Raw genomic sequence first — 24,456 nt, 5'->3', positions numbered from 1 at the left:
AACTGAATTCTACGAACCTTTTGTCGTTTACACAAATAATTATCACGTTTTAATACTGATTTACCTAAAGATTCAACGTGAGACACAGCAGTAAAATATACCCAACTAATTAACAAATTCAAGACAACCAAACCGATATAATCAATTAGTTTACTTCCTAAGTAACCGAAACCACAATTTCACCCTCGTCGATAGTAGAAAATGGTATTTAACGATACCAAGAATTCTTTATTGAAAAGTCATAGAACATACCGGAGCCCTGAGGCCAGAGACCCGAATCTTCTCGGAAAGGGCTGCGACGGGTGAGCATGCTTCTTTCAATAATGTCCCTCTCTTCCTCTCTCTCTCTCTCTCTCTCTCCCTGGTTCCCAATGACCAATCGTCCGATGGGCGAGTGCGCGCGTGTGCAGAGAGCGTCAGGGCTGGTTCGAGCTTGCCACAGCCAGAGAGGAGAGAAGCGAGAAGGATCGAGCGAGCAAGCGCGCAGAGGTGCGTCAACGGGAGAGACGCGCGCGACAGGGAAACACGGGACGACCGCCTGGAGGAGAACCAATAGCTCGTATGGGTTGTAACCCAGGCGGGGACCCGGTCGGTGGGGGCCATCAAAATTTCAAAAACGTACGCGGACCCCTTTCGCGAGGAGGATAAAAGGCAAGCAATCGTGATTCTTTCAGTCAGTGTCGATACGATCGTTGCAATAATTGCAGCTGTGCACGCTTGTGAAAGGACCAGTATATAGATATACATCTCTTTTTGGATTTTCCATCTGGTGACTCCGGAGTATACGATCGTAGAAGATGTTTAAGTTCGTGGTAATCGCCGCACTCGTCGCCTCTTCGGTGTTAGCTGCCCCCGCGAGCCAAGATGAGGGTCAACAGCCGTCGATCCTCGAGGAAGCTTTGGACGTGTACGCATCCTGTTCCGGCGAAGAGGACATATCAGTGTGTTTGAAACTGAAGGCGTTGCGATTCGTCGACAGAGTAGCCAGGTCTGCGGATATCGATGTTGTGGATGGATTCAAGATCGTGCAGACCGAAGAAGCTAAGAATAGGTAAGGTTCGCCTGTGAAAAAGTGAATGGATCGTAGAGACGATTCAAGATGAACGAAGATAAATGGGAGTTCTGGATCGATTCGCGTAATTTCATAATAATTTACGCAAGGGTTTTACTTTTCAGCCGTGCTGACAACGGCAGATCCTTGAACGACATCGAAAGTACTCTACCGGCCGAGACGGAAGCCAAAGAAACCGCCATCGACCAGGCCATCCTCGACAGAACTTCCAAGTTCCTTTCCACCCACACTGTCGAACTGAGTCTTCCTGAAGAAGTATCCCGCTCCTTCGACGAAGGTAAAATTATTAATAAGAAAATATTAATAAGAAAAATTTGTGTATCGAGTTGGTTGCTCTAACCTTCTTCGTTTTATTGCAGCTCGAGGAAAAAAGAAGAGAATCGTCAAATCTCTCCTGCCAATCTTACTGCTCTTGAAACTTAAGGCTGCAGCCCTCATCCCTATCGCTCTCGGTGGTTTGGCTCTCTTGGCCCTTAAAGCTCTGGCAATCGGCAAAATCGCTCTGATCGTCAGCGGTATCATCGGTCTTCAGAAACTTCTCGGCAACAAACAGCAAAGCTACGAGGTAGTGGCTCACCCGGTGCACTCGTACGGTCACGAAGAACACCACGACCACCACGGATGGGCGAGATCAGCAGGCTCTGATCTCGCGTACAACGCGTACAAGCCCTCCAAGTAGTTTATTCTCCGCCATAGTCTCTTCGTTTCAACTCACTACCTTCGTTCACCAAAGTGATCGGTCAGCCGCTGACGATCACCCGAGGACTGCACAACTCGATCCTTCGAGGACTTCGAAACTCTTGTGTAATCGATCTGATTGAACGTTTCAATCGACCAGCAAACACTTTATTAAGAGGCTATCGTTCCATTGCGCGTGACCAGTGACCAAACGTGACGAACTGTGACGATTGACGATCGATCAGACTGTTCGACGTTAGCTCAGACAGTTAAAGACATGTTGTTAACACGTGGTGTCCGGACAATTCACTGCCGGATTACGATTGTTACGGTGACACAAGCAGCAAGCTGTCAGACAGACTTTACTAGTAACAGTGGACGGCGGTAGTCGAGTCACCCCCGACTCACCCCCGAATTGTGGTATCTTTCTAAGAGTTAACGCTTCGAAGCGACCTCGATCGCAGATCTCGGGTCGAACGCGCTCGGACTTGTAGTCAGTACCTGTACAGGGCTACCAGATTTCATCCAATGATTATTTATATCACACCCTTCTCGGGTTGCCATGTAACTTAACGAACTATTTATAAATAAATATAATTTTATACGGAAGCAACGCTTGTTATGTTATTATATTATAATCCTTCCCCTTTTCTTGTAAATTGAGTTTCACGTGTCTCGTGTGACGTTCCGAACCTTATTCTTCGAACGTGCTAACGAACCATTATTACGTTAACACGAATCGATATTTATTCAAACACTGCTTTCTTCCAACATATCCACTCTCTATCGGTCCACGTCAATATAGACTATCGTCATTCTTACAATTAGTTTTATTCGTCCTTCGTGACAGAATTTCTCTTCGTTGCTTCCCGACCGACGTTCTGACAGTCTAACGAGATTCGCCTCTCGTACTCTCGAAATTGACCTGCTCGGGTGCATCCGGTGTATCGAGGGACCCTCGATCTCTCGTACGAAATGAAAAGAGCCAGACGTACTTTCGCTGCTCGTAAGATCCGCCGAGTGAAACCGATTGTTCCGTCGCGTGTGAACGCCCCCTTGGCGCCTATATAGTCGACTGATCGTGGGTGTTGGATCAACAGTATTGTTTTGGAACCCGGTCGCCTTACTTCCACTTCGTTCTATGTTCCTATCTTAAGAAATTTTCCATCTTCACGTGATTTCCTTCCTTCGACGATGAAAATGACGACGAATAGTTTCGTTAGGTGAGAGTAGACTACCTTGAGGGAAAATGGATCGATCGTACGTTCGATAAATTTACTGAAACACGAACTCTTCTACGCAGAATGGAACGATCGGCCTAGTCGCATCCAGGAAACTTCCGTCGCGGAAAAATCCATACGAAAACTTTATCAACTTTCTCTACGATCTTCTAAAAGCTTTGTTCTCATTTATGAAACCCATATCGTTGTCATGAAGCACGGATTGAGAAGCTTGTGTCTTTTAATTTTCATTTCCACGGGTATCACAGCGATCATGGAGCCAATCGAGGAATCAATCTTGGCTAGCGAAGATCCAACCAGCTTCAACGAAGCTTTTACTGCCTGTTTGGCTCGGAAAGAATTTGGGACCTTCGAATGTGTCAATCGTGGTGCCCTAAGTGCTCTTCAATCGCTTAATCACAAGGATGACCTGGATTTTGGAAACGTGCATTTGGAGAGGGCAGACGGTCAAAGTAGACAACTTCTAGATTGGGATTACGATCCAAAGGATTTTGGGAACATCGTGGAAGCGACGACTAAATTGATCGAACGTAGAAGTCTTAAATGGAATTTAGATAACCTGTATCCAGGATTGCAGTTGCGAGCTGGACCGATGTTAAATGGGAATGGGATTATGGAATTCGTCATCAATGAAAGAGCAACGTCTTTTGGTGATAGGCAAGCTGGTCCAGGTGAATTCTAGATGCTCTATGAACTATTTTCTTATCAAATATTCTCAGTTTCTGCTCTTATCATTTGTAAATCGTCTGTAAAATTGTTAGACGTCGTGTAGAATCTGTATCGTTCCAGGCAAATTCTAGATGTTCTAAATTTGATCAGTGCTAGGAAAAACTTGAATTATCTCGATTTTATGATAACTAGTTCGTTCAACCTTGAAATAAGCGCGGAAACGAACCCGCGTTCTCCAGGGTTCGATTCCTCGCTGAGGCGGCGTTCGCCACGTGCTACTTTCAGGAAGCACCTCTAGTAGGCAGCACGGTCAAGGCCATTCACGTTGAAGAGGCTTAACGCGCCATTCATGATTCTAGAATATTTTAATATTCATAGAAAACATATTACTGAAATATCTATGACATTACGAATCTGATTTTCGCTACGTCTGCTGCCTATTAATAGTTTCTGTCACTTTGAATATTTCTATTTTTGGGTAACAAGGTTAAGAATGTGAATACGGCATGTCTAAATCCTGTCATACAACTTTTTCAGGAAGGCAAATGGTGAGACACCTGCTGCTACCGTTCCTCCTAGGCTTCAAGTTCAATTTGGCTTCTCTTATTCCATTGCTATTTGGATTTTTGCTGATACTCACGAAGAAAGCTTTATTATTGACGAAGGTAGCACTGGTGATTAGTGGTTTGTTGGGTTGGAACTCTTTGTTGTCTGCTGGTTCGTCTCATTATCCAGGGGGAGGATTCCATACGCATGGACACGAGATACCAGTCGGAGGATTTCCGTACTACGAGCATTATAATTTCCATCATAGACCGTATAGGGTATTTCAGGGCAACGACTTCGAACCGTACAGTCAGCATGTGATTAGAGAGGTCGTCGACGTTCACGATAACACAGAGGAAGTGGGGAAGAACAAACGGAATGGCAAGAATTTCGTCTGGGTAAAAAGTAGCTGATGTGGCCATTCATGCTTTCTATTACTGTGATCGATGTGGTAATATCTCGTAAAAAGTTGACTTCGTTTGAACGTTTTTACATAATGTAGTCTGGAAAATGAAGAAACATTTAAATTCACACGATATTGCACAGTATTATATACCCGTCGCTACTGACAGGATGTATTTATTCAATATTACTACCTTTTCCACGAAACGTACATGTTTAAACTGAACCACTGAATAAAGCTTTACTTCAAGAACAAAACTATTCAGCGCGCAACCGTTTCTTACGCGCCCGTCCCAATTACACAGAATTTTCCTTCCTTCTTAATAAATATCATTGCTTTTCTTCCCCATTTTCCAAATAAGGATACTCCTGACAATTAAATATCCTCAACCGAATCGCATTTAAATTCATCAGCGTCTGCCCAATATAGAAGAATTCCAGACGATGAGAATAATTAATTATGATGGAATCGAGAAAATGAATTAATAAAAACTTTGAAATTACACTCAATACCCATCAGCAATAATCCAAACCTCGATAAACCCTCTTCCTTTTAATGGTCGAAACTTCTCTCCGCATTTGCATCCTCTCTATTCACTGATCTCTGTTTCATATACCACATCGTTTCATATCTTTCACTGTCCTTTTCGTATGCCTTTCGGAGTTCGTCCTAAAGGAAGGATGGGTTTCACTCCTCCGCGGATCTATCACTCTCGGTCCATTGTCGTGGCGTGTAACTGTATCGTCGACTTCCTCCTTCGCAGGAAAGTATCGTGTCCGGGAAACGCTTTTGCTCGTAAAGGTAATAGCGTTCATGGTCCCGTGAACGCCCGCGTAGCTTCATCACGTGATTGCAGAGCTCCTTATGTCAAGTGTGACGATGAACGCGGCATACATTACCAGGACGATCGACGGTCGACCGTAAAAGTTAGTCGTTTTCCGCCACCGCCACAGCCCGTGGCTTCTACTATCCTTCGTCGCTGTTTGAGTTACTTCTGCACTTGGCTGCTCTGGTCGAACGTGCGTGACGACGGGATTCGTTACGACGTAACGGTTTATTCTTTTCCATCATTATGGAATTCGTTATCATGCTTAAATCTCCCCGTGTTTAAACGCAGAAATCTTTTATAAAATCATTCCATCGTAAAAGATCGAATAATGATGATAATCCATTTCCTTTGGTAATTGTTCTCCCTCGCTCGAAGTGGGGTAATTGTGGTCATCATCTACAACAAGAAACGACGAAATCGACGAAAATAACGAGTAGAAAGAAGGGCGTCCTGAATTTTGAGACAATACTCGTTGTTATCTGTGTCGAGGTTCCGACGACACGTCGGAATTTTGGTTTTTGCCAGGCACCGTGATAAGGCTGTTAAGGTTTCTTCTTTTCTCTGGTACGAAGTAGGGTAATTGCGTTTGCTACCTGAGAGATGACGCACGGAGAGATGACGAACCATCGGACAAGGAGGTACGATAAATGTTGAGAAGAGTGTCCTGGATTTTTCAGGCCACAACTCGAACAGCAGTGAACAGTGGACATTTTTCATATAAAATTTCATGCGCGCATAATTGCCTCGGTCATTTGTCGGATGTGGCACGTCATGGTCTGTAATCCGTGTCGGATTAACAGTATCTCGGCGAACCGCGTTAACTAATTCGTGGTGACTAATTCATCGGCGTGCATAATTAAAGAATCATCTGTTTGGTACGATGCATCGTTCATTCATCGAGCATTCGTCTTTAACGAATGCAAACACGAACTTTCGCCGCTTAATAAAAACACTTCGAATATGAAACTTGATTTCTCTAGTTTCCTTTCGTTATTCAATTCTCGTTACATAATAAATTTTTATCCTATTATGAGATACTTGCGATCTTCAAATCATATCTGATTACACGCCAAAACTCTTAAACCGTAAATAAATTAAGAACTTTTATACCAAAGAATTCTTATACCAAATCCTTCAGATTACTTATTATGAAACAGAGAAACCGGTGATTATATATAAAAAAAAAAAGAAAAAAAATAATGCGTGAAACGCGAGGAACTTTATTCTAGCCTGGATTCGCGATACTTGTTAGAAGCGGCCTTTAATTTCCATTTGAGAACCATTCCGCGAGGGTTTCTGCTTCACTTGGCAACAGGGTCAGAGGGATACTTACTTACGGGGCTGTACGACATTGTTTTGGTTCAAGAGTCCCTACTCCTGGAGGAGGAGGCGTTAAACAGCGCGTAGATCAGGTGTGAGTTAACGTCGTAAGGACAACTTGACCGATGGTAGGAGAAACGTGAAATACCCTTATATAAGAGCGACGACGCAGCGATTCGAATTAGTTCGCGATATTTTTCGAGCGGCTAACTTGATCGGCGTGGAATGTTACGCGACCAAATATAAACTCTTCGGTGTTTCTCCATTTTATAATATCGCGTATTTTGAAACACGATGGGGAAAAACAGGACTGATTATATCATTTTTATCACTCACTTGGTACTATTGTTTAACCTGGCGCTGAGTAAAAACGAGTATACCAAGTTATTCGACAAATGCGTCAGAGAGAAGAACGCCTTCGACTGTTTAAAACGGAAAGCTTTGGACATTCTGGATTCAGCGATCAACGATAATACCGTGTACGTGTTGAACGATTACGTCTCCATTGGAAGAGATCCTGCAGCGATTGCCAGGAGCGATAGGTCGTTCAAGGATGAAAATGGGACGGAGCTTACTCTGGATCAAAAGCTGGATAACAAGTTCTACGAGTATATTACTTCTAGGAACGTGAAGCTTACTATTCCTGGAGATGCGTTTCAAGGTATGCGGATTATTCGAGTTATTTAGATTATAAATTCCTTTGGAATAAAATTAAATTTAATTAAAGAGAACTAAAAAATTGGGTTTCTTTACTTATAGGTCGAAAGAAGAAGGACAAAGGATACGGTGCTCTCATGATGGGTGCTCTAGCAGTGGGAGGTAAACTACAAATTAATAAAAAATACAACAAAAATTATAATATAGAGGTATCACGTATATCAAGTACTGGTGAAAACTTCATTTTTAGCTATGATGGCGCAGTTAGCTTACGCTAAAATCGCGTTCCTCGCTGGCACTGCCTTGCTTACTGCTAAAATAGCGTTAGTTTTGAGCGCAATTATTGGATTGAAGAAACTGGTGTCCGGTCAAGGAGGCGGAGGTCACGAAGTGATTTACGCCACAGGTGGCGAACATCACGGTGGTGGTTATGGCGGAGGAGGATACGGGGGTGGCTGGCAAAGGTCCTCCGACGGTGTTTCTCCTACTTGAATCGATTAAACCCTGTAAAATTTAATTTATTTCATGTACGATACTTTGTTTAGGATAAGCTAGTATAACGGATAGAGATGTTTCTCGTTTGTATATAAAATAAATCTTGACGTTGTCGATAGTTGTATCTGAGTGATATTAATTGAAGAAATTATTATGTGAAATACGACTACGTAGTATTTATTAAGAGTTTAAGTGTACTTTTTAATTTAGATATTATTAAGCAACTCGCTATTTGTTCAGAATAGCTGGTGAAATACTCTATACCAAAAATTAATAGTATTGTATTTATTTAATTTATCTTGTGTATACGTCACCCATATATTATATAAACATTACATGAATAAACAATATTAACAGAATATATATCTTCTAGTAATTCTATGTATAAATAGTTTTATATTTTCTGAGAACTTCGAACCTTTCTTGTTTTTTAATTCAATAATAAAATAATGATCGACAAATTTATTTTGTACTTTTTATTATCCAAAATAGTTAGTTATATATAAAATTAAATATTTCGGATTATATATTTGTACTTTAAATTCTAATTGATCGATTTCTTAGTAGAAAGTTCTTCGTCGTTTCCGATAGTTATAACCATATTCCCCAAATCCACCCTGGTGGTCGTAGTCCACGTCTGTGCTGAAACTATGCTCGTAGCTATGATATGGATGTTTGATTATCTCGTACGATACTTTCTCTTTGTGTTCTGAAAGCAAAATGAACATTTATTAACGCTCTAGGAATAAAGGAATATTCCTCTTTGTATATTTTAATAGATTTCACTCACCAAAGGCTTTCTTTAATGCGATCGCGGCTGCAATCACTAGAGCAACTTTTCCTACAATTAGAGCTTTTCCAGCAATCGCAGCAACAGCATTGACTAATACGTAAAGCATAGTGAGCTTGGACGCACCTAAGAAATACAGCAACATCTGTCCATACTCTCTGTTCTTTTTTCTTCGTCCAGTAACTGAGAAAACGAAGTTGTATATTAATTGTTAATAATACGGTTGCCGCAATACTAAATTCAGATGCACATCTATCTACAACAGAAACTGAAACATGAATAACAAGAAGCCTGTCCTGTCACGCGATGTGCAAGATTGTTTGTAAAGATAGCGTTAAAAGGAAACACTGGAACGGTAGCGTTAATTGAATGATTACTATGTAACTTAAGTAACTACTTAAAATCATCTTCATGAAACGGGACTTGATATTTCTACGAGGTGTACACAACAAAACGAAGAAAGATAACGTAAAAAAAATCGTTCGACACGTCTACTATGAAGTTACTCAGTGTCTGACCGGAACGTTCTCATTTTCCTTAAAGCAACATGTCACGCGCATACGTAAATTTCGCAATGAAAATCTTCTCTGAATGATAGTAAAAGAATAAATAAATATATAAAATAAACGAACACAAAGATAAGAAAAAGTATAGAAAATATAGAAATACGGATAAGAGATGGTATTAAATTAGATTTACATCCGAGTTAATTGACAAGAACCAATTATCTATAGAAACATCCGAATGCTTCCTATCAATAGACACTTCAATTTTTCAATTATCTTATTTTTATCACATTCTACGACTCACCCTCTTCGACACCAGAGTTAGCGTTCCCCAGTTCCTCTTTCGCGATCATCCTGGCTTCTGTACTCGATACTTCATTCCTTCTATCTTCAGTATGCTGCATAGTCCTGGTTATACATTCGGTAGAATTCTTACCCTGACTGCAATCGATCGGAGTCGGCACCTCGTTATACGTGTTTCGATATAGCAAGGTGCAACAGCATGTGGCCAGAAGACCAAACAGCTGTACGACGAAGATCGTACACCGAAGCATCTTCGACGCGAACTGAGCGGCCGAACGAATGGTCATTTTTATAGGAACAGATATAATTAGCGATTACGACATACAGACCGTGAATCTAGCTGCGGAACGTTTTTCTATGCAACTTGTTTTGCGGTATCGTTCGATCCTACGTCGCGGATAGCAAATCCAACCCACGCTCTGTACTCCCTGTTAATTGCACCATGATCGTCCAGTGTGAAAAAACGATATCTTGATGCATTGAAATCAAAAGGATCTGGGCTAATTACGCGAGGTTTGGAAAAAACGCGTAATACGCGGAGTAACTGTTAGAAGAAACATGATGGTCGAGTTACTGTTCTGTGGGATAAACCGTTTTTCAGTATAAAAAAAATTAATGTTGAGCAGAATATTGAACGTAACATCAAACACCAAGTGCCAATTAACATCTGTTACATCTTACTGCTTAACTAAGGTCCATCTTCCATATTTTGAATTCTTTTCGAATGGAAAATATCATCAAGTAGCAGAAATTAATCATGACTGACGATGAGTTACGAGAAACACGTACTTCATGTTGAAAGTAGGAATCAAAGAATGGTTTCGTAAAGCATATTGTGCAGAACACTTCAAACGTGTAACACTTAACGCGTCTATTAACCACTGCAAAGTTATCGTTGGAAGTTGCGATCGTAGATAGAATGAAACACTGTATCGAAGCTGAGACTACTTCCTTAGCTCCGCCTTCCGCGTGGTTCATACGACAGGAAGTAGAAAACAAGGTTTAAAAGGTAGCACCTTTTTCTTCGGTAGCTTTGTGTGCCACTGGGCCGATCGAGCATCCTCGATTCATTGCTCCGAGGTATGCAGGATTATCCTCGTAGCTTGCGAAGGTCGCGGGTTGCGCGCGACTTGAAACTTGAAACCGTGCAAACAACGACCTTATTCCACGAAATATTCTGTTTTTCTGATGAAAATTCCACATTGGAGGTGTTTACTGTTTATCCACGAGGGGTTCGATAAAATGGAAGACAAGAACTTATTCTCATTATCTCATTAACGAGCGAAGATTTTCTAATAAACCTTGACTATGAACCTCACGATTTAAGCATGCAACGTAGAACAAATAAATAATAAAAAGTTCCACAACAACCGGTGAATGACTTAATGCACAAATTACATCGGTCATCGTAAGATTACGTTTACTGCTTCACCTTCGCCATTCAATTTACGCTGTTAAAGGCAATCAATGAACAATTTCGCGCATCAGTGAACTTTCATCTCACGGTAGAGATCCGAGCATGATATCTCGAGAAGTACATTACCACGAGAATCTATAGCAGAAAGCTAGCTCGAGGCGAAATCGAACAGTAGCTAAACAACGAGCATAAATTCGTGGCTCTCTCATGGAGTTAATAAGCCAGGTTAAAACCTTCCGAGCATCTGTTGCGGATGCCTGACCTGGATCTAACGAGAGTCGATTATTTGGCGAGAATTATTTCCGGAGAGTATTCTCTCGTCGGTATTGGATTAGTTTCCTCGTTTTATACTTTGAAATGTTCACCCAGCTTTTGTGAAGTTATTAAATTTTGTGTCACGCGTGTAAACGTTTGTGTAAACTCGCGAAAAATAGATTACAGATAGAAACGATCAAAGAGATTCTTGGAAACGAGCTTCAGCACTCTTTTGCAGTGTGATAAAACAACGAGGAATTCAAAATGAACGATTTAAAGAAATATTTTCTAAAACGTAATGTCAGATTAATTATAAACTAGAGTAAGAATTAGATTAAAAGATACATACGTTCGAATTTCTATAGGAAATAAGTATTAACAATTGCGTTGTTACGTACCATCATATTTACCATGTGAAATTTATAGCACTTTCAAGTTAAAGAATTTCTTTGTGTCGTGAGAATTGTTAATAACGTTTTAGGAGATATCTGTAATTGTGGACACGTTTTCGTCTTTTAAACGCGTTCAGGTAGCTTTTGTATCCTGTGAATGGAAGTGAATCTTCGCGTTTGTAAAGCAACTTGAAAAGAATCACGCGGAACTATTCATGCTGTGACACTAACGTATTCGCTCATTAATTTCGCGCGTCCCCGTTTACTAGTAAACCAAGAACTTTCCTTCCCAACAATAGGAAACGTACCAGTGTCACGTTTACTACTCGATTGTCTTGTAACAAAGTAGACTGCGTCTTCCTAGCAAACATCAACCGAATTTCTTAGTTTCTAAACATCAAATTATGATAATGACTTTATTCTGACTATAAGCATAACATAATTATGAAGTAAAAAAGAAAGACATATAAACTACGGTATTAAAAGAAGAAGTAGCACAATGATATTATTACAGAAGGAAAAGAAATAAAGAAAGAAAGCAGAGTACCAAAATGACCGACCACTCTATTACACGAACCTTCTAATTCTCAAGTAGAACACTCTCTTTCACATATTAGCAATATTTCTAAGAAAGGAAAACAAGAACTTATAAAGCGTAATACCAAAAGAGCAGTGTTTTTATTACATTAATTCGAACGAAACGCCCAATTTACGTACATATTCTCGATATATCTGAAATAGGAAGATGACATTTCCAATCACCACTGACACTTTTCTCACAAACTCACCGTAAAATCAGATCATAGCCAGACACGTGTACTTTCACACGTTTCAATGTAATTGCCGTTTCCTTGCGATTCCTTGGAGCATCGGCTGTTCGATCTTGTCAGTGCTTTTACACGGTACGGAAATTCAGTTTCCATCCCATTCTTTGCCATAGAATTCGTCCATGGCGATGTTTGTGTGAATTCACCTGCGTGCCGCGAATGTGGCACGCGCGTTAACACTGTTCGTCTCGGTTCGCCGCGACCCTAGCTATGGGATAATCGCTAAGTAGGTAAGCGAGCATCGAGGATGCGTCGTTGTCGCATTAGAGATGCGTTAACCTCGATCGGGTGTACACTAGCATTGCCGCGAGATCGGTACAGTGACTCATATCGTTCGATCGAACTATTTTTCATAATCCTGTCAAAATTTCAAGTTCAACCCATTCGCGTGCAGTCCGGTCTGAAGCATCGTGACTAGAATATAATATATCCGTAATTTGTCATCCGTAACCAAATTTTGACAAGAGAATCCACATTGTCCCTTATTTCTTTAGGTGGAAATTTAAGTTAGATTTTTATGAATGTTTGGAGTCAACCTCTGTGGAAACTTACAAGTTCAAAATAGGGAATTAATGGAATGAAAATTGTATTCAGGTATGATAGCGGTTTAGAATAAGAGAGTGAAGATCATGAGTTTACTAGGTTCCAATAAATCTCCACTGTCTACAGGCGTTTGTTTTCCTCGCTGCGGATACGCCCAGCTGGCCGCGGAAAAAGAGGAAGACCGAGTGAAGGTGAGGAATTGCAGTCTAGTGCAACAGACGAAAAAGGTACAAAGCGAGGTCTCGTTCTTGACGAGACGACCGTAATTTGCTCTCGTTGTTACGTGATTCGTTGCACTGTCTACATCTCAGGATTACACACCGAAAAACAATCTTCCAGACCCTGTTTCATAATTACAACCTGTCTAACGAAACTCCAATTCATCATTCACGGCGAAACGATCCAAATAATTTCCATCGCTCTATTACTACATACGTTATCCTAATGTATTGCGTATTGTGCATATTACTGAAAACCGCGTCAAACAGGATTATCGATTTATAAATGGGCAATGACCATTTATGCAAATTCATATGCTTCGTGCGATTCACAGATTAAATACGCGTATTTATCAAGGAAAACCTGATCGATAATAATTCCGATCAAACGATTCCAGGAAATTCTCGTGTAACGGCCGCATAAATCGCTTTAATATCGTTCGATTCGCTATAGACGGAATCTGGACCGGGATCTCGCAAGATACAGAGAGGAAGAAACGATAGGTGGAAGGGACACGCGCGAGAGTTAAGGCCGCAGTTCGTCCACGACCTAAAACTACTTCCAAGCATCGTGATGAGAGGTCAACAAGGTCACGGTGCCAGGCGCTTCTATAAGATACATCCTTCTATATCTTATCCCCCTCTCTTATTCCTGTAGACATCAGCGAAACTTAATGTCAGGTCGTTCCACCTTCTTCTATCTTGATCTCGATGCTTGAGTGGGTCTGTGTGTCAGAGCGAATCGCATGCTCGCGGTGTGAGAGAATCTTCGCGGGGAACGAGTGGCGGGCGAGGAAGGAGATACATAGATAGAAGTAAAGCGAGTGCGACTAGACGAAGCGACAAAGAGAACAACAGAGAAGGTTGGTTGTTTAGAGGCCGTTCCAGGGGAGCCCTCAAGATGCGCGGGGCATTGTCATGTGTACCAATGGTACAGTCTTCGGGCTGTTGGCACAGCTCCTTACGTGGGAGACAACTCAGCACGGTTCGCGAGGGACTGCGGATCGCTGGATGGTATATATTTGTCCGGGCGCATGCTGCTTACCGCCAGTACCCTGTCTAGATCCTGAAGACCGCGGAAGTGCGCTCAGTGATCTCGTGAATATTCACGTTCTTGTGACACAACGCTCGTCCGTGTCCCTCGTCGAGGATTAAAGACTCGCGGAAGATTATTACCAGGAGAACGACGAAGATGATCGATTTGTCCAAGTGTGTGTTCGTCTTGTTGGCGTGCTGTGTGGTCTGCTACGCGTCTTCGATAGGTAAAGAGGAGGACAGTCTCGTGGACAGGAGCTTCAGAGCGATGTACAGGGTATACGAGGACTGCCAGCATCGAAACATAGCAATCTCGCCTTGCCTGAAGAAAAAGGCGATCGCGTTCTTCGAAAGATTAGGCAGAATGCATACTCTTCCTCTGTCGGAGAACTTTGAATTAATCAGGATCACGGACGAAACACCAAAGAGTTCTGCGTCCGAATTAGAAGCCACCCTTGGCAGAACTATGTCCAGCAAAGATGAGATTCTGAACGAGATTCTGTTCGACCGAGTGGCTTCGCTGCTGAACAGCTTCAACGTTCAAATCCGATTGCCCAGAACCAGTCCTGGTGAATTGAAACAAGGCATGGAAGAGGGACGTGGTAAAATGAAGAAGATGATGGGCATGATGATGATGGGAATGGCCATGAAACTCGCGGCGTTGATTCCCATTGCCCTTGGAGTGCTCTTTTTGTTAGCTGGAAAGGCTTTGATCATCAGCAAGATAGCTCTTGTCTTGTCTCTCATCATCGGACTGAAGAAACTCTTCAGCCAGAAGCAGAGCCACGATCACGGTGGTTGGCAGCAGGGCGGCGGAGGTTGGGACAGGAGTCTCAAGAATGTTTTCGGCTCCACGGAGTCGTCGACGACGACGGAACTAACCCGCAACTACGCGCAGAATCTGGCCTACTCGGCGCGACATCAGCACTGATCGCAGCAAACGAGGGGAATAGCAGGCCTTCCGGTTTCGTTCGGCGTGCATGGCACCTCGATGGTAGCCGTTCTACGTTCTAGACTGACCGACGTATTTACCGTGCATAGATGAGAAGATAAGTAAGCGAAAAAATGCGGATCTGATTGATAATTTCTAATTGATAGATTCAATAGAATCGTAAAAATAGGCACGTATAACAAAGTTTCATATCTATACGTAAGATATACATCTTCTCGTCTCTGCACAGAAATTTCGACTAACAATTCTACAGCGACGATGCGATTTTTTTTATTACATAGAGAGATGTTCGTTGAGCGTTAGACGTTTATAAATTCTTCGTGGAAGGGAATATTATAGCCGCGAGAACTTCCACGAGAAACACCAAGTCTCTCTTCAAGAAATCGTTGGAGTTTCGATGTATATTGTTCAATTATTTATGAAGAAACATGCGAATCATCTAACTCTCAAAGTTGGTTAATTATTTTCTTCTAAATTTTAGCCTGTAGAAATTAATTTGAAAAGTATCTGGGCGTCACACATAGCAGTGATCGTAGCCGAAATTTTACCACATTGCGGAAACAAGCGATAGTCGTTAGTTAAATGCATATCATGAACGTCAGCGACATTTTTAGATGCCGTCACGCGACGGTCGATACACCGTATATCCTAGCTGTCACTCATTTTCGTTTCCCGTCAACCGGGAAAGCATTCGGCACGATAATAGCTACGGAGTGGTTTCCACGCACGCGAGCTTCTAACGGAACCGAGTCGAGACATTTTTGCGTTCGAAACGACCTGTAAACAACGAAAATAACTTCTATATCCGATTCGTAATCGTTTCTTCGCAAATATTCTGAGCTTCACCTCCCGAGCAATTTAATTAGCTAGTATTATTATACAAATACGTATATTCTATTCTATACCTATTCTACCTAGAATTAGTATACGAATTATATAATATTTATTGAACGCCATGATATTTATTACTACGATATAACTATTGTTAACCCATTGATTTTTGTAACATCGACTTTGCCGATGGATCAAGACTGAGATCGAATAAACAGGCACGTAATCGACGTGAATAAGGAATATACAACGATTTAATCATTTTTATCGCTTATTCTTTCGCTACACAAACGAGATACATAATATGTTACATTCTTACGCCTACGTCCGATAGGATCAAGTGGTTCGCGGCAAGACGATACGTGTTGGCGATTTACGCGATCGAGAATTCGAAACTAAATGCATCGACCGATCGTGACGATCGTTCTGTTACCGAAAGGAACAGTATCGATCTCGTTCTTTGACAGCGGTGTTGTTCTCACTTTACTTTCAGACCGAGAACCGCGGCGAATAACGCGAAGAAGAAGCCCGCGAGTAACGCAGTAGCCTTTAACAGGATTAACCCTCCGACCATGGTAGGAATCAGAGCGACGAATTTCAGCTTGTAGGCCATTAGTAGCGCCATCATTGTGCGATCCATCTTCCGCTTCCTTCGGCGAGGACGGTCTGTAACCGATTGGAAGAGATAATTGTCATAGTTCTTCGTTGATTGCCGCTGCTTTGCAATCGATCAGTCTATTATAGATGTTAGAAAATTATTTATTTAAGAATGAATTTCCTTTTGTTCGTAACTAATGACTACGTATCTTTTCGAGAAGTTCTCTGTGTGTTTTAATGTAAATGATAAAGAATTAATAAATGAAATTGAAAATCGTATAATTAATTGTTGTTATTTGATCATAAAATCGTTATCGATTAATTCCTGAATTTTTACCAATGAAAGTATTCAAAGATATTTAAGCTCTGTAAACGTGCGAAACTTAGATAATTCCAATGAAAGAGATCTCAACGTTATGTAGTTGTTGTATACAGAAATATTAAGAGAAATCTGTTGGAGAAATACGAGGATTTGATATTACCTGGTGCGTGTAAGTAATCTTTCGACAAACCCAAACCAGTATTCCTGGTTAGAGTTTTCACCACTTTCGTTTTATCCTCTCCACGTAGGAGAGCCGCACTGTTAGGTGCAACTTTATTGTGAACCTCCTTGATAACCTTTTTCGCGACAGGATACTCCTTGTGGTTCGCACGCTGATTGTCCGACTTCAAAGCTTCCATTACGCGTAATACGCAGCTCAGAGTTAATAAAATCGTAACTAAATTCACTTTCGATTTCATCTTCTCGAGCTCGTGTGAGTTTCATCCACGATCAAACACGACTCTCAGTTACATCGTCGATGTATTCGCGATCAGTTCCTCGACCTACGACGATCCTTAACCGCATTCGATCCGTTAAAAGTTTCGTTCTTCCGGTGATCACGACAGAGCTGTTTCTTCCAATACTACCCGAACCATGGCTTTCCTTAATTGTCTATTTCGATGTTTCTGAAAGCGTGAAATGGTAACTTAGTTTGGTGCCCTAGTAAAATGACTAACTTTAAGAATAGCTATTAAGCTAAACCCATAGCCTTGAGAAATAATATTTCAAAATTACAAAGACATTAAAATTTGCTCAACAAACTAATTTCGTCCAAAAATTAGAAAAGGGAAGATTTACCATCGAAGAAGCTATCTCAAATACTCGCCACATCAAAGTATATAACTTACGATTCTATCCAATCTCCGGAGACGATTATTCGACGATCCTTCCAAAGACACCGTGCGAGTGCTCCTTCGTGTGTTCCTCGAATTCCATCAACGCCTGTATCTGATCTGTTTTGAGAAACTTCACGATAACAAATTACAACACCCACGTTCGAATGCAAATGACGAAATGGTCGTTGCCAGATTTGTAGCGGACAGCAACAGCGTGCAACCGCGACCGCGAACTAACTGATGCGCTCTTGATTCCTCGACAGCGACCTGGGGGGCTGGGCAGGGTACCACGCCGGGCACGCTTCAGTTACCAGCAGGATCGACAGTCCGTGAAAAATGAGCACCGTGCGACGAGGCGGCAATATATGCGTGCGGTAAGCACTATGATCCAAATTGTCGACGGCAATATATGTGTCAGGTTATATTGCCGAACGGTACAGCGGATTACCCTGACGTTCACGACGAAGAAGGAAGAACAATGGGGAGGTGGTGCGCGCATGGATATCTCGTGTAATCACATAGTACCAACGATTGTGCCATGTAAACGATGATTTTCTAGTTACGCTGCACTGCTAACCGGGCCGATGACAAGCCGGCTAGTGGGATTGATCGATGACTACTTTGTATCTGGGTGGTGCAGTCTCAGTACAATGTATGAACGTTGGTATTTATATAATGGAAGCACAAAGGGAGGGGATTGAGAACGAAAAATGAAAAAGTGAAGTTGAACGTCTGTGAATCTGGGTGGTGCAGTCTAAATAAAGAAAAATGGCAAGAACCGAAGCCTTCTCCTTCCAATAATAGTAACGAGGCGAGAAAGATAATATATCTATAAATTCCCGAAATTACAAAAAGAAAGTTTAGGAGGAATTTTTACGCATTTTTGATGCAAATGTAACGGTTTCTGGTCTCAGTTTGTATAGGACAATAATAACAAAGTGAGGAAAAAATGACTGCCAATTTTCGAGATTGTAAAAGAACACAGTAGACATGGGTAAAATGTATTTCGATGTTAGTGTGAGATAGGAAGAGTCGAATCTATTTTGATAGAGTAATGACAGCAAACTGAGATAAAAAAAAAGTGACAGCGAATTTTTGAAAAGATAAGAGTAGAAGGGATGAAAGGTCTGCAGTTTTAACAGTTCCGTTTGTTACGAGGTTTGTAGCGCGGAATTCCTGGAATTGAGGAACCGCGATTCCACGGGAAATCGGCGGGCAGCACGCGATACAGTTTACGACGATCTAACATGAAGACAGAATCCTCGTGTTAATCGCGTATGTACAGATATAATCGTAGAAAGTTGCTCTTCTCTGGATAAATGTAGTGTACACCACAAGCATTGACATCGTATTGTTAGTCGAGAGATTATACGATTATTGCCCATAAACACACTTTCCAAACCTTCTTTTCTATGGCTTGAGATAATAGATAGATAATAGTAAGCTAATAATAATAGGGGAGGATTATTCGAGATCACAATTAAGATTAATATAATTTTTCAAAAGCTTGGATTTCCGTGAAAATGAAATTTTAAGAAGTCGAACGTTCAAGTAAGAATGAACGTTCAATTGAAGAAATGGAGTGAAGATTAAGACAAAAGTCTCGTTTGAAACGAGTCTTCCAGAAAAGGGCCATCGGAGCAGAAATAGTCATGTCGTGTACAAATCGAGGAAAACAGAAACGTCGGAGCAGTTCTATTCATGTGCCAGCTGAAAAAGCATTGTAACGTTGCACGAGGAAGCGAAGGGCAATTTCGTAGCTTCCTGCGTGAATACGGTGACGCGAATAATTGCGCGAGAAACGGGACAAACAGCAAAAAGAAGGGGAAACAGATGAAAGAAAGGGAAGGACGAAAAGCCTAGACCTGCAAAGTCATAGTCATCATTGCGGTCCTCTTTTGTTCTTTGTTTCGAGCGTTGCATGTCGTTATAATGATCGATATTGCCGCTTTATTTCCAAAGAAATATAACGGTCGAGTGTTGTTGACGATTAAATGGCGAAGAACACGAACTCGATTCTAGATGTCTGTGCAAAAACTATCGGAAACGGCGCGATAACCAGAACGATCGTGGTATCTTTTCAGAGAACTCGATCAGAAAGACGATTTGTTTTATACTTTCTTTGGTCAATCGTAATTAAGTAATTGTGTATATCGCTTGATTCAGAGCGCAAGAAATTTTAATTGATCCCGTGGTAAAGAATGAAGCAGTACATATTATAATTAAGGATAATCGGGAGATTCGTTGTGCACACGCAACGCGTTAAACAGGTCGTGTTTACATCCGGAATCACGAAAGCTTATCCTTCTATTTGCAATTACTCGGCGATTTAGCATGATGCAGCGTGAAAATTTATAGACGATCCTTCTTACGTGATTTTGCGTAATTAACGAGTAGATGACTTCATACACGCTGATCAAACAATTAACACAGCATGCATAAATACAAAAATACTTCTTCTTCCAGATCCAACGAATCTTCGCTATACGAATCAACCAAAAATTTTCCTTAAAATCCGAGTCTCCGTATCTCAACAAAATCGATTTCCACGATTAGCCAGAACGTTTCCTTTCGCGATGCCATCGATTTCGTTTTACGTCGCGTCGTCATATAAGTTATATTGCCAGCCTCCACTTTTCTAAGACACGTCCCTATAAACAGACCACGCTCGAACAATCCAGATCGACTACTCGAGTGTGAAACGAACCTCGATTAACGATCGAGAACGGGACACAATCTCGCATCGTCTCATCGTCGTCGACGATCGACAGATTCTTCCACCGCTGAAAATGTTACGAAGACCCATCTTCTTCGACGTCGTCCAATGATCAGAGAGAACAGAAACGGAGGTGGACGTGAATGGACAGTGAATCCTTCGTCACGCGTCAGTACCAAGTTAGATGGCGGTCTCCTTCTCTGGACTTTTCACGTTTCACCTATATAAACTAATGGTCCGGCCTAGGGCGAATGTCAGTTAACATTTCATTTGCCAGCTGGACAGTTCGCCTGTCATCATCTTGTGTCGTCATACTTTTTTCATCGTCAGATCTTTCGATGATCGTGAATCATAATTTACTACAGCCTTCAGGTGGCATCTATTCTTTTCGTGAATTATAGTGAGATAAATCGAATCTTTTTATTTCTCACGAAGTGTGTGCCGCGCTGCTTCTCGATTCTCCGTAGAATATTAACTACTGGCGAAGGAAATTGTCAGATGAGACAGAAGAATGCTGATGGTGTACCCGCTGTTTCTTCTGCCTTTGTTAACGGCGACCGAAACCACGCAGCCCACGATGATGCAGGAGCGTTGGAAGCCTCAGTTGGAAAATTCGACGACTCCTGCGGACTGGATCAGTGATAGCATTCTGAACGCTGTGGACAACGTTCTTCCTGTGACTCGTTCTTCTTTCGAAGGTATACGGACTAGACTATAGATTCTCAATGATCCGTTATTTATCTTTTTACTATTACTAGAAGACCCTACTACTATATACCCTTACTAGACTAGAGACCCTAGACACTAGAGACCCTTAACTACTAGTTATTAGTGACTCATTATTATTAATAATTGTAATTTGATTTAATTGAGTCTTTACTATCAGTTAATAATAATCCATTAGTACTAACAACTGTAATCCGATTTAGTGGATTTAGTTGTCAAAAATCGAGTATTTTTCGTGAATGTAAGAATATGAATGTAAGAAATTCGTGTGATCGATAGCTTGAAGGGCGGTACGTTGATGCGTTAATAATCGAGTGGTTCCATGTAACAAAGGAACGTCACACCAGCTAGTTAGCGATATCTAATGCGTATCATAATATGAAGCTCGGTCGTTCATAGCGCGTGGTCGGTTAACACAAAAGCCATAAATGCTTTCCACTCCAGTTCACCTTATTACCTTGTACATTTCATGAACGTGACTAATAAGAAGTGCCTCCTTTTTGCTTCCGATGACCTGCGTTTTCTGGTGCATCTCCGATGACATAGAAACGGTACCCGATTTTATAGCGATCGAGAATATATGAAGCATTAAATGACCAAATATCGTGAAATAATCAAATCTAAACTCGAATTTCTTTCTGACTACAATTACAATATTTTTTTCTTACTACAATTATAATATTTCTTTTTGACTACAATCGGAAATTGATTTATAATACACATATAACTCGTTTTGTTGCAGCTCGCAAGAAGAAGAGACACAAGCTGAACAAATACATCCTGCCCTTGATCGTAGGAGTTATATTAATCAAATCGATTCTTCTGCCTATAGCGTTGAAAACTTTGGCTATATTAAGTGGGAAGGCAGTGGTTCTGAGTTTGATGAGTCTAATTCTGGCAGCTATCGTAGGATTGAAGAAGGTCGCTCAGGGTCACTCCACAAGCTACGAGGTGGTGAATATGCCCGTGAATAAATACAAGAGACAGGACTTTTTCGAGGGCGACGACACGATGGACACTGAGCCTTACAAATTTTATAGGGAACGCCACAGGAAAAAGTAAAGACTCGTTATTATTGAAAATGTTGAAAACGTTTTGTTCATTTCACCCTCGACCCCTGCGTATTTTATAATTCGTCGGTCGATAGAAAATTAAATACTAATTTTATTTCGAGACTTAATTATACGTAAACAATTCATTGCCTGTTTTGTCAAACAAGCTTAAAGCTGATAAAACTTTCCTCGTTCAAACTGACGCAAATGAAACTTGCTAATTATTCCATAATGCAACAGGAAAAAGCCGAGAAGTTAATAAACGGAAGACTAAGCGAACCGTAGAAAGTGTTTTCAAACGGTAGCTAATCGTCATTTTACGCTTGCAAATCAAATCAGGCTTGCAGTAAGAGATACTCGATTCCTTGGAAACGATGCGTATAATTCTATACAATGCGTATAATTAATTGCTCTAACCTGTCATTATTGTGATTACGTAATTGCGCTGCTTGTACGCCAAGTGAGAGTTCATCTCCAATTGCCAGAATTATAAACTCGTATGGCAAGCGTCGCGACTGATAAACCTTATGGACAAATCGATATTTCCATTGTTAAATTTTCATAACCATTTGAAGTATTTTATACCTTAGTTTAAAAATTATCATAAATCTTCTTTCACTAAATTGTGAATAATTAACCTGCGTCTTTTAGATCATTTTCTACCGAATCGTATTTGTCATTTAATTTATTCACTTCAGGTTAATATCGTTACAAAGATTGCTAAATTTGAAGGAAATATGAAAGAACATTTATTATAATACGCATAATTTTTTGTTCCAACTGTATCATAAAGATCGTTTTAAAAAGTTAAAAGTCTTCTTGGTTGAAACTAAAGTGGTATTGAGAAATAAAAAGTTTCAAGACCGTAGCGCGGTTAAAGAAGGAAGAAGTATGAACTTTGACATATATTTTCTAAGTTGGAGATCATTATTTATAAAACTGTGAAATCGTCGTTGCCGAGAATAGACAAAAAGATTAACCACGGAAGATACCACGACCATCTAAGAAACCCAGGAAATGATAAAGATAAGAAAAGAACGAGCCAATGTTAAATAGGACAAGTCGTCAACCTTAAAACCTACAAGTTCCACTGCGCTTTAAAATTCGTAGAAAGGTAATCCGATTCGTCAAACTTTTTTTCATTACCTTCCAATGATTCCTATTATTACATACCTTTCAAATCTCGAAACACTTATTAATCACACGTTTAGATGAACCGTGCCGGTTGAAAGTCGAAATCAGATGAGACGACGATCGGAAGAAAGTCATTCAGACGCAACAGCAGAAATTGAATCATCGTTGAAAGCAAAGTGAGTAGTCGCGAAGAAATTTCTCCGATTAACATCCGATATACCTATTCAGCATCTTCATTCTACCTTTCTCGATGTATTCTTTTCTGTTCTCCATAACTGTACAAAATTTACGCTACTAGAAATAATTACAGGATCGCTACTATAAATGATTCTATTGCGTTAAGCAAGCAAATGAACGTGATGAGGTTCTATAGAATTGGTGGAAAGCACAATGTTTCGTTGTAACAATCGGAAGTCGCCGACTTCATGAACGGACGTAACCTAGAAAATTAATCGTGAAAATCCATCGAAGGGATACCGTTAACGCGAAGATGACGAAGTTCCGCGCGACTGTTAAATATTTAAAGAGACCCGGAACGAGACAATGGAGCAGCGCCCGCGAATAAGGCAGTTGCCATTCCGAGGCACGCGCCATTCGAAAAAAAGAAACGGTCCCGATGAGATGTACGTATTGCTGGACATTGTTTGCTGTACGAATGACATCGGCTGAACTACTTCGCGTCCATTATCGAATCAGGAATTCGCGTTCAATCCTTATTAAAAAGAGAACAGTTATCCAAGTGCTTAGGTATAATATCTAATTAATAATTGCTATTATGAACTATTTAAGAAAATAATTACCAATGCAATTGTCGAAGCACTGACAAGAAATTCGCTTATCGTAATTTTTACTCTGTCCCATTGAGCCACGCTGTAGCATACCGACTATTGACAGAGCAAACAATGTCGGAGAAAGTAGAATTTTCTTCGACGATCTGCGAATGGTACAACCTTAAAAACACGAAAAATTCCATCTCCCACGAAAACATGCTTTGCAAACATTGTACTTAACAGTATACACCGAAAGGAAACGATTATCTGAATAAAATACACAGAAGTCACAGAGAATGACACCGGTATTCGCAAGAGGGAAAC

General features: G+C 40.9%; 6 protein-coding genes across 6 annotated transcripts; 5 read left to right on the top strand and 1 right to left on the bottom strand.

Moving 5' to 3' along the window:
- The first annotated feature begins 451 nt into the window (after positions 1-451).
- On the top strand, positions 452-2,359 carry LOC132911668 (uncharacterized). The gene is made up of 3 exons (XM_060968439.1): positions 452-1,051; positions 1,177-1,349; positions 1,432-2,359. Exons 1-3 carry the CDS (start codon positions 798-800, stop codon positions 1,749-1,751), a joined length of 747 nt encoding a protein of 248 aa, XP_060824422.1. The 5' UTR covers positions 452-797; the 3' UTR covers positions 1,752-2,359.
- A 54-nt stretch (positions 2,360-2,413) lies between these two features.
- LOC132911669 (uncharacterized) lies at positions 2,414-4,810 on the top strand. Its single transcript, XM_060968440.1, has 2 exons — positions 2,414-3,662; positions 4,198-4,810. Exons 1-2 carry the CDS (start codon positions 3,182-3,184, stop codon positions 4,617-4,619), a joined length of 903 nt encoding a protein of 300 aa, XP_060824423.1. The 5' UTR covers positions 2,414-3,181; the 3' UTR covers positions 4,620-4,810.
- Positions 4,811-6,907: 2,097 nt separating this feature from the next.
- Positions 6,908-8,240, top strand: LOC132911572 (uncharacterized). The gene is made up of 3 exons (XM_060968261.1): positions 6,908-7,419; positions 7,518-7,577; positions 7,666-8,240. The coding sequence occupies exons 1-3, from the start codon at positions 7,053-7,055 to the stop codon at positions 7,905-7,907; spliced, it is 669 nt and encodes a 222-aa protein (XP_060824244.1). The 5' UTR covers positions 6,908-7,052; the 3' UTR covers positions 7,908-8,240.
- Positions 8,241-8,423: 183 nt separating this feature from the next.
- LOC132912087 (uncharacterized) lies at positions 8,424-9,860 on the bottom strand. Its single transcript, XM_060969193.1, has 3 exons — positions 9,511-9,860; positions 8,701-8,883; positions 8,424-8,619 (listed from the first exon to the last, which is right to left on the bottom strand). The coding sequence occupies exons 1-3, from the start codon at positions 9,794-9,796 to the stop codon at positions 8,471-8,473; spliced, it is 618 nt and encodes a 205-aa protein (XP_060825176.1). The 5' UTR covers positions 9,797-9,860; the 3' UTR covers positions 8,424-8,470.
- Positions 9,861-12,836: 2,976 nt separating this feature from the next.
- LOC132912109 (uncharacterized) lies at positions 12,837-16,011 on the top strand. Its single transcript, XM_060969221.1, has one exon. It carries the CDS (start codon positions 14,354-14,356, stop codon positions 15,125-15,127), a length of 774 nt encoding a protein of 257 aa, XP_060825204.1. The 5' UTR covers positions 12,837-14,353; the 3' UTR covers positions 15,128-16,011.
- Positions 16,012-20,364: 4,353 nt separating this feature from the next.
- Positions 20,365-22,393, top strand: LOC132912103 (uncharacterized). Its single transcript, XM_060969216.1, has 2 exons — positions 20,365-21,155; positions 21,917-22,393. Exons 1-2 carry the CDS (start codon positions 20,962-20,964, stop codon positions 22,236-22,238), a joined length of 516 nt encoding a protein of 171 aa, XP_060825199.1. The 5' UTR covers positions 20,365-20,961; the 3' UTR covers positions 22,239-22,393.
- The last annotated feature ends 2,063 nt before the right edge of the window (positions 22,394-24,456 follow it).

Source organism: Bombus pascuorum, chromosome 11 (assembly GCF_905332965.1).
Source record: "Bombus pascuorum chromosome 11, iyBomPasc1.1, whole genome shotgun sequence".
NCBI classification, from domain to species: domain Eukaryota; kingdom Metazoa; phylum Arthropoda; class Insecta; order Hymenoptera; family Apidae; genus Bombus; species Bombus pascuorum.
The sequence above is the reverse complement of the archived record's forward strand: the minus strand, read 5'-3'. Positions and strand labels throughout refer to the sequence as shown.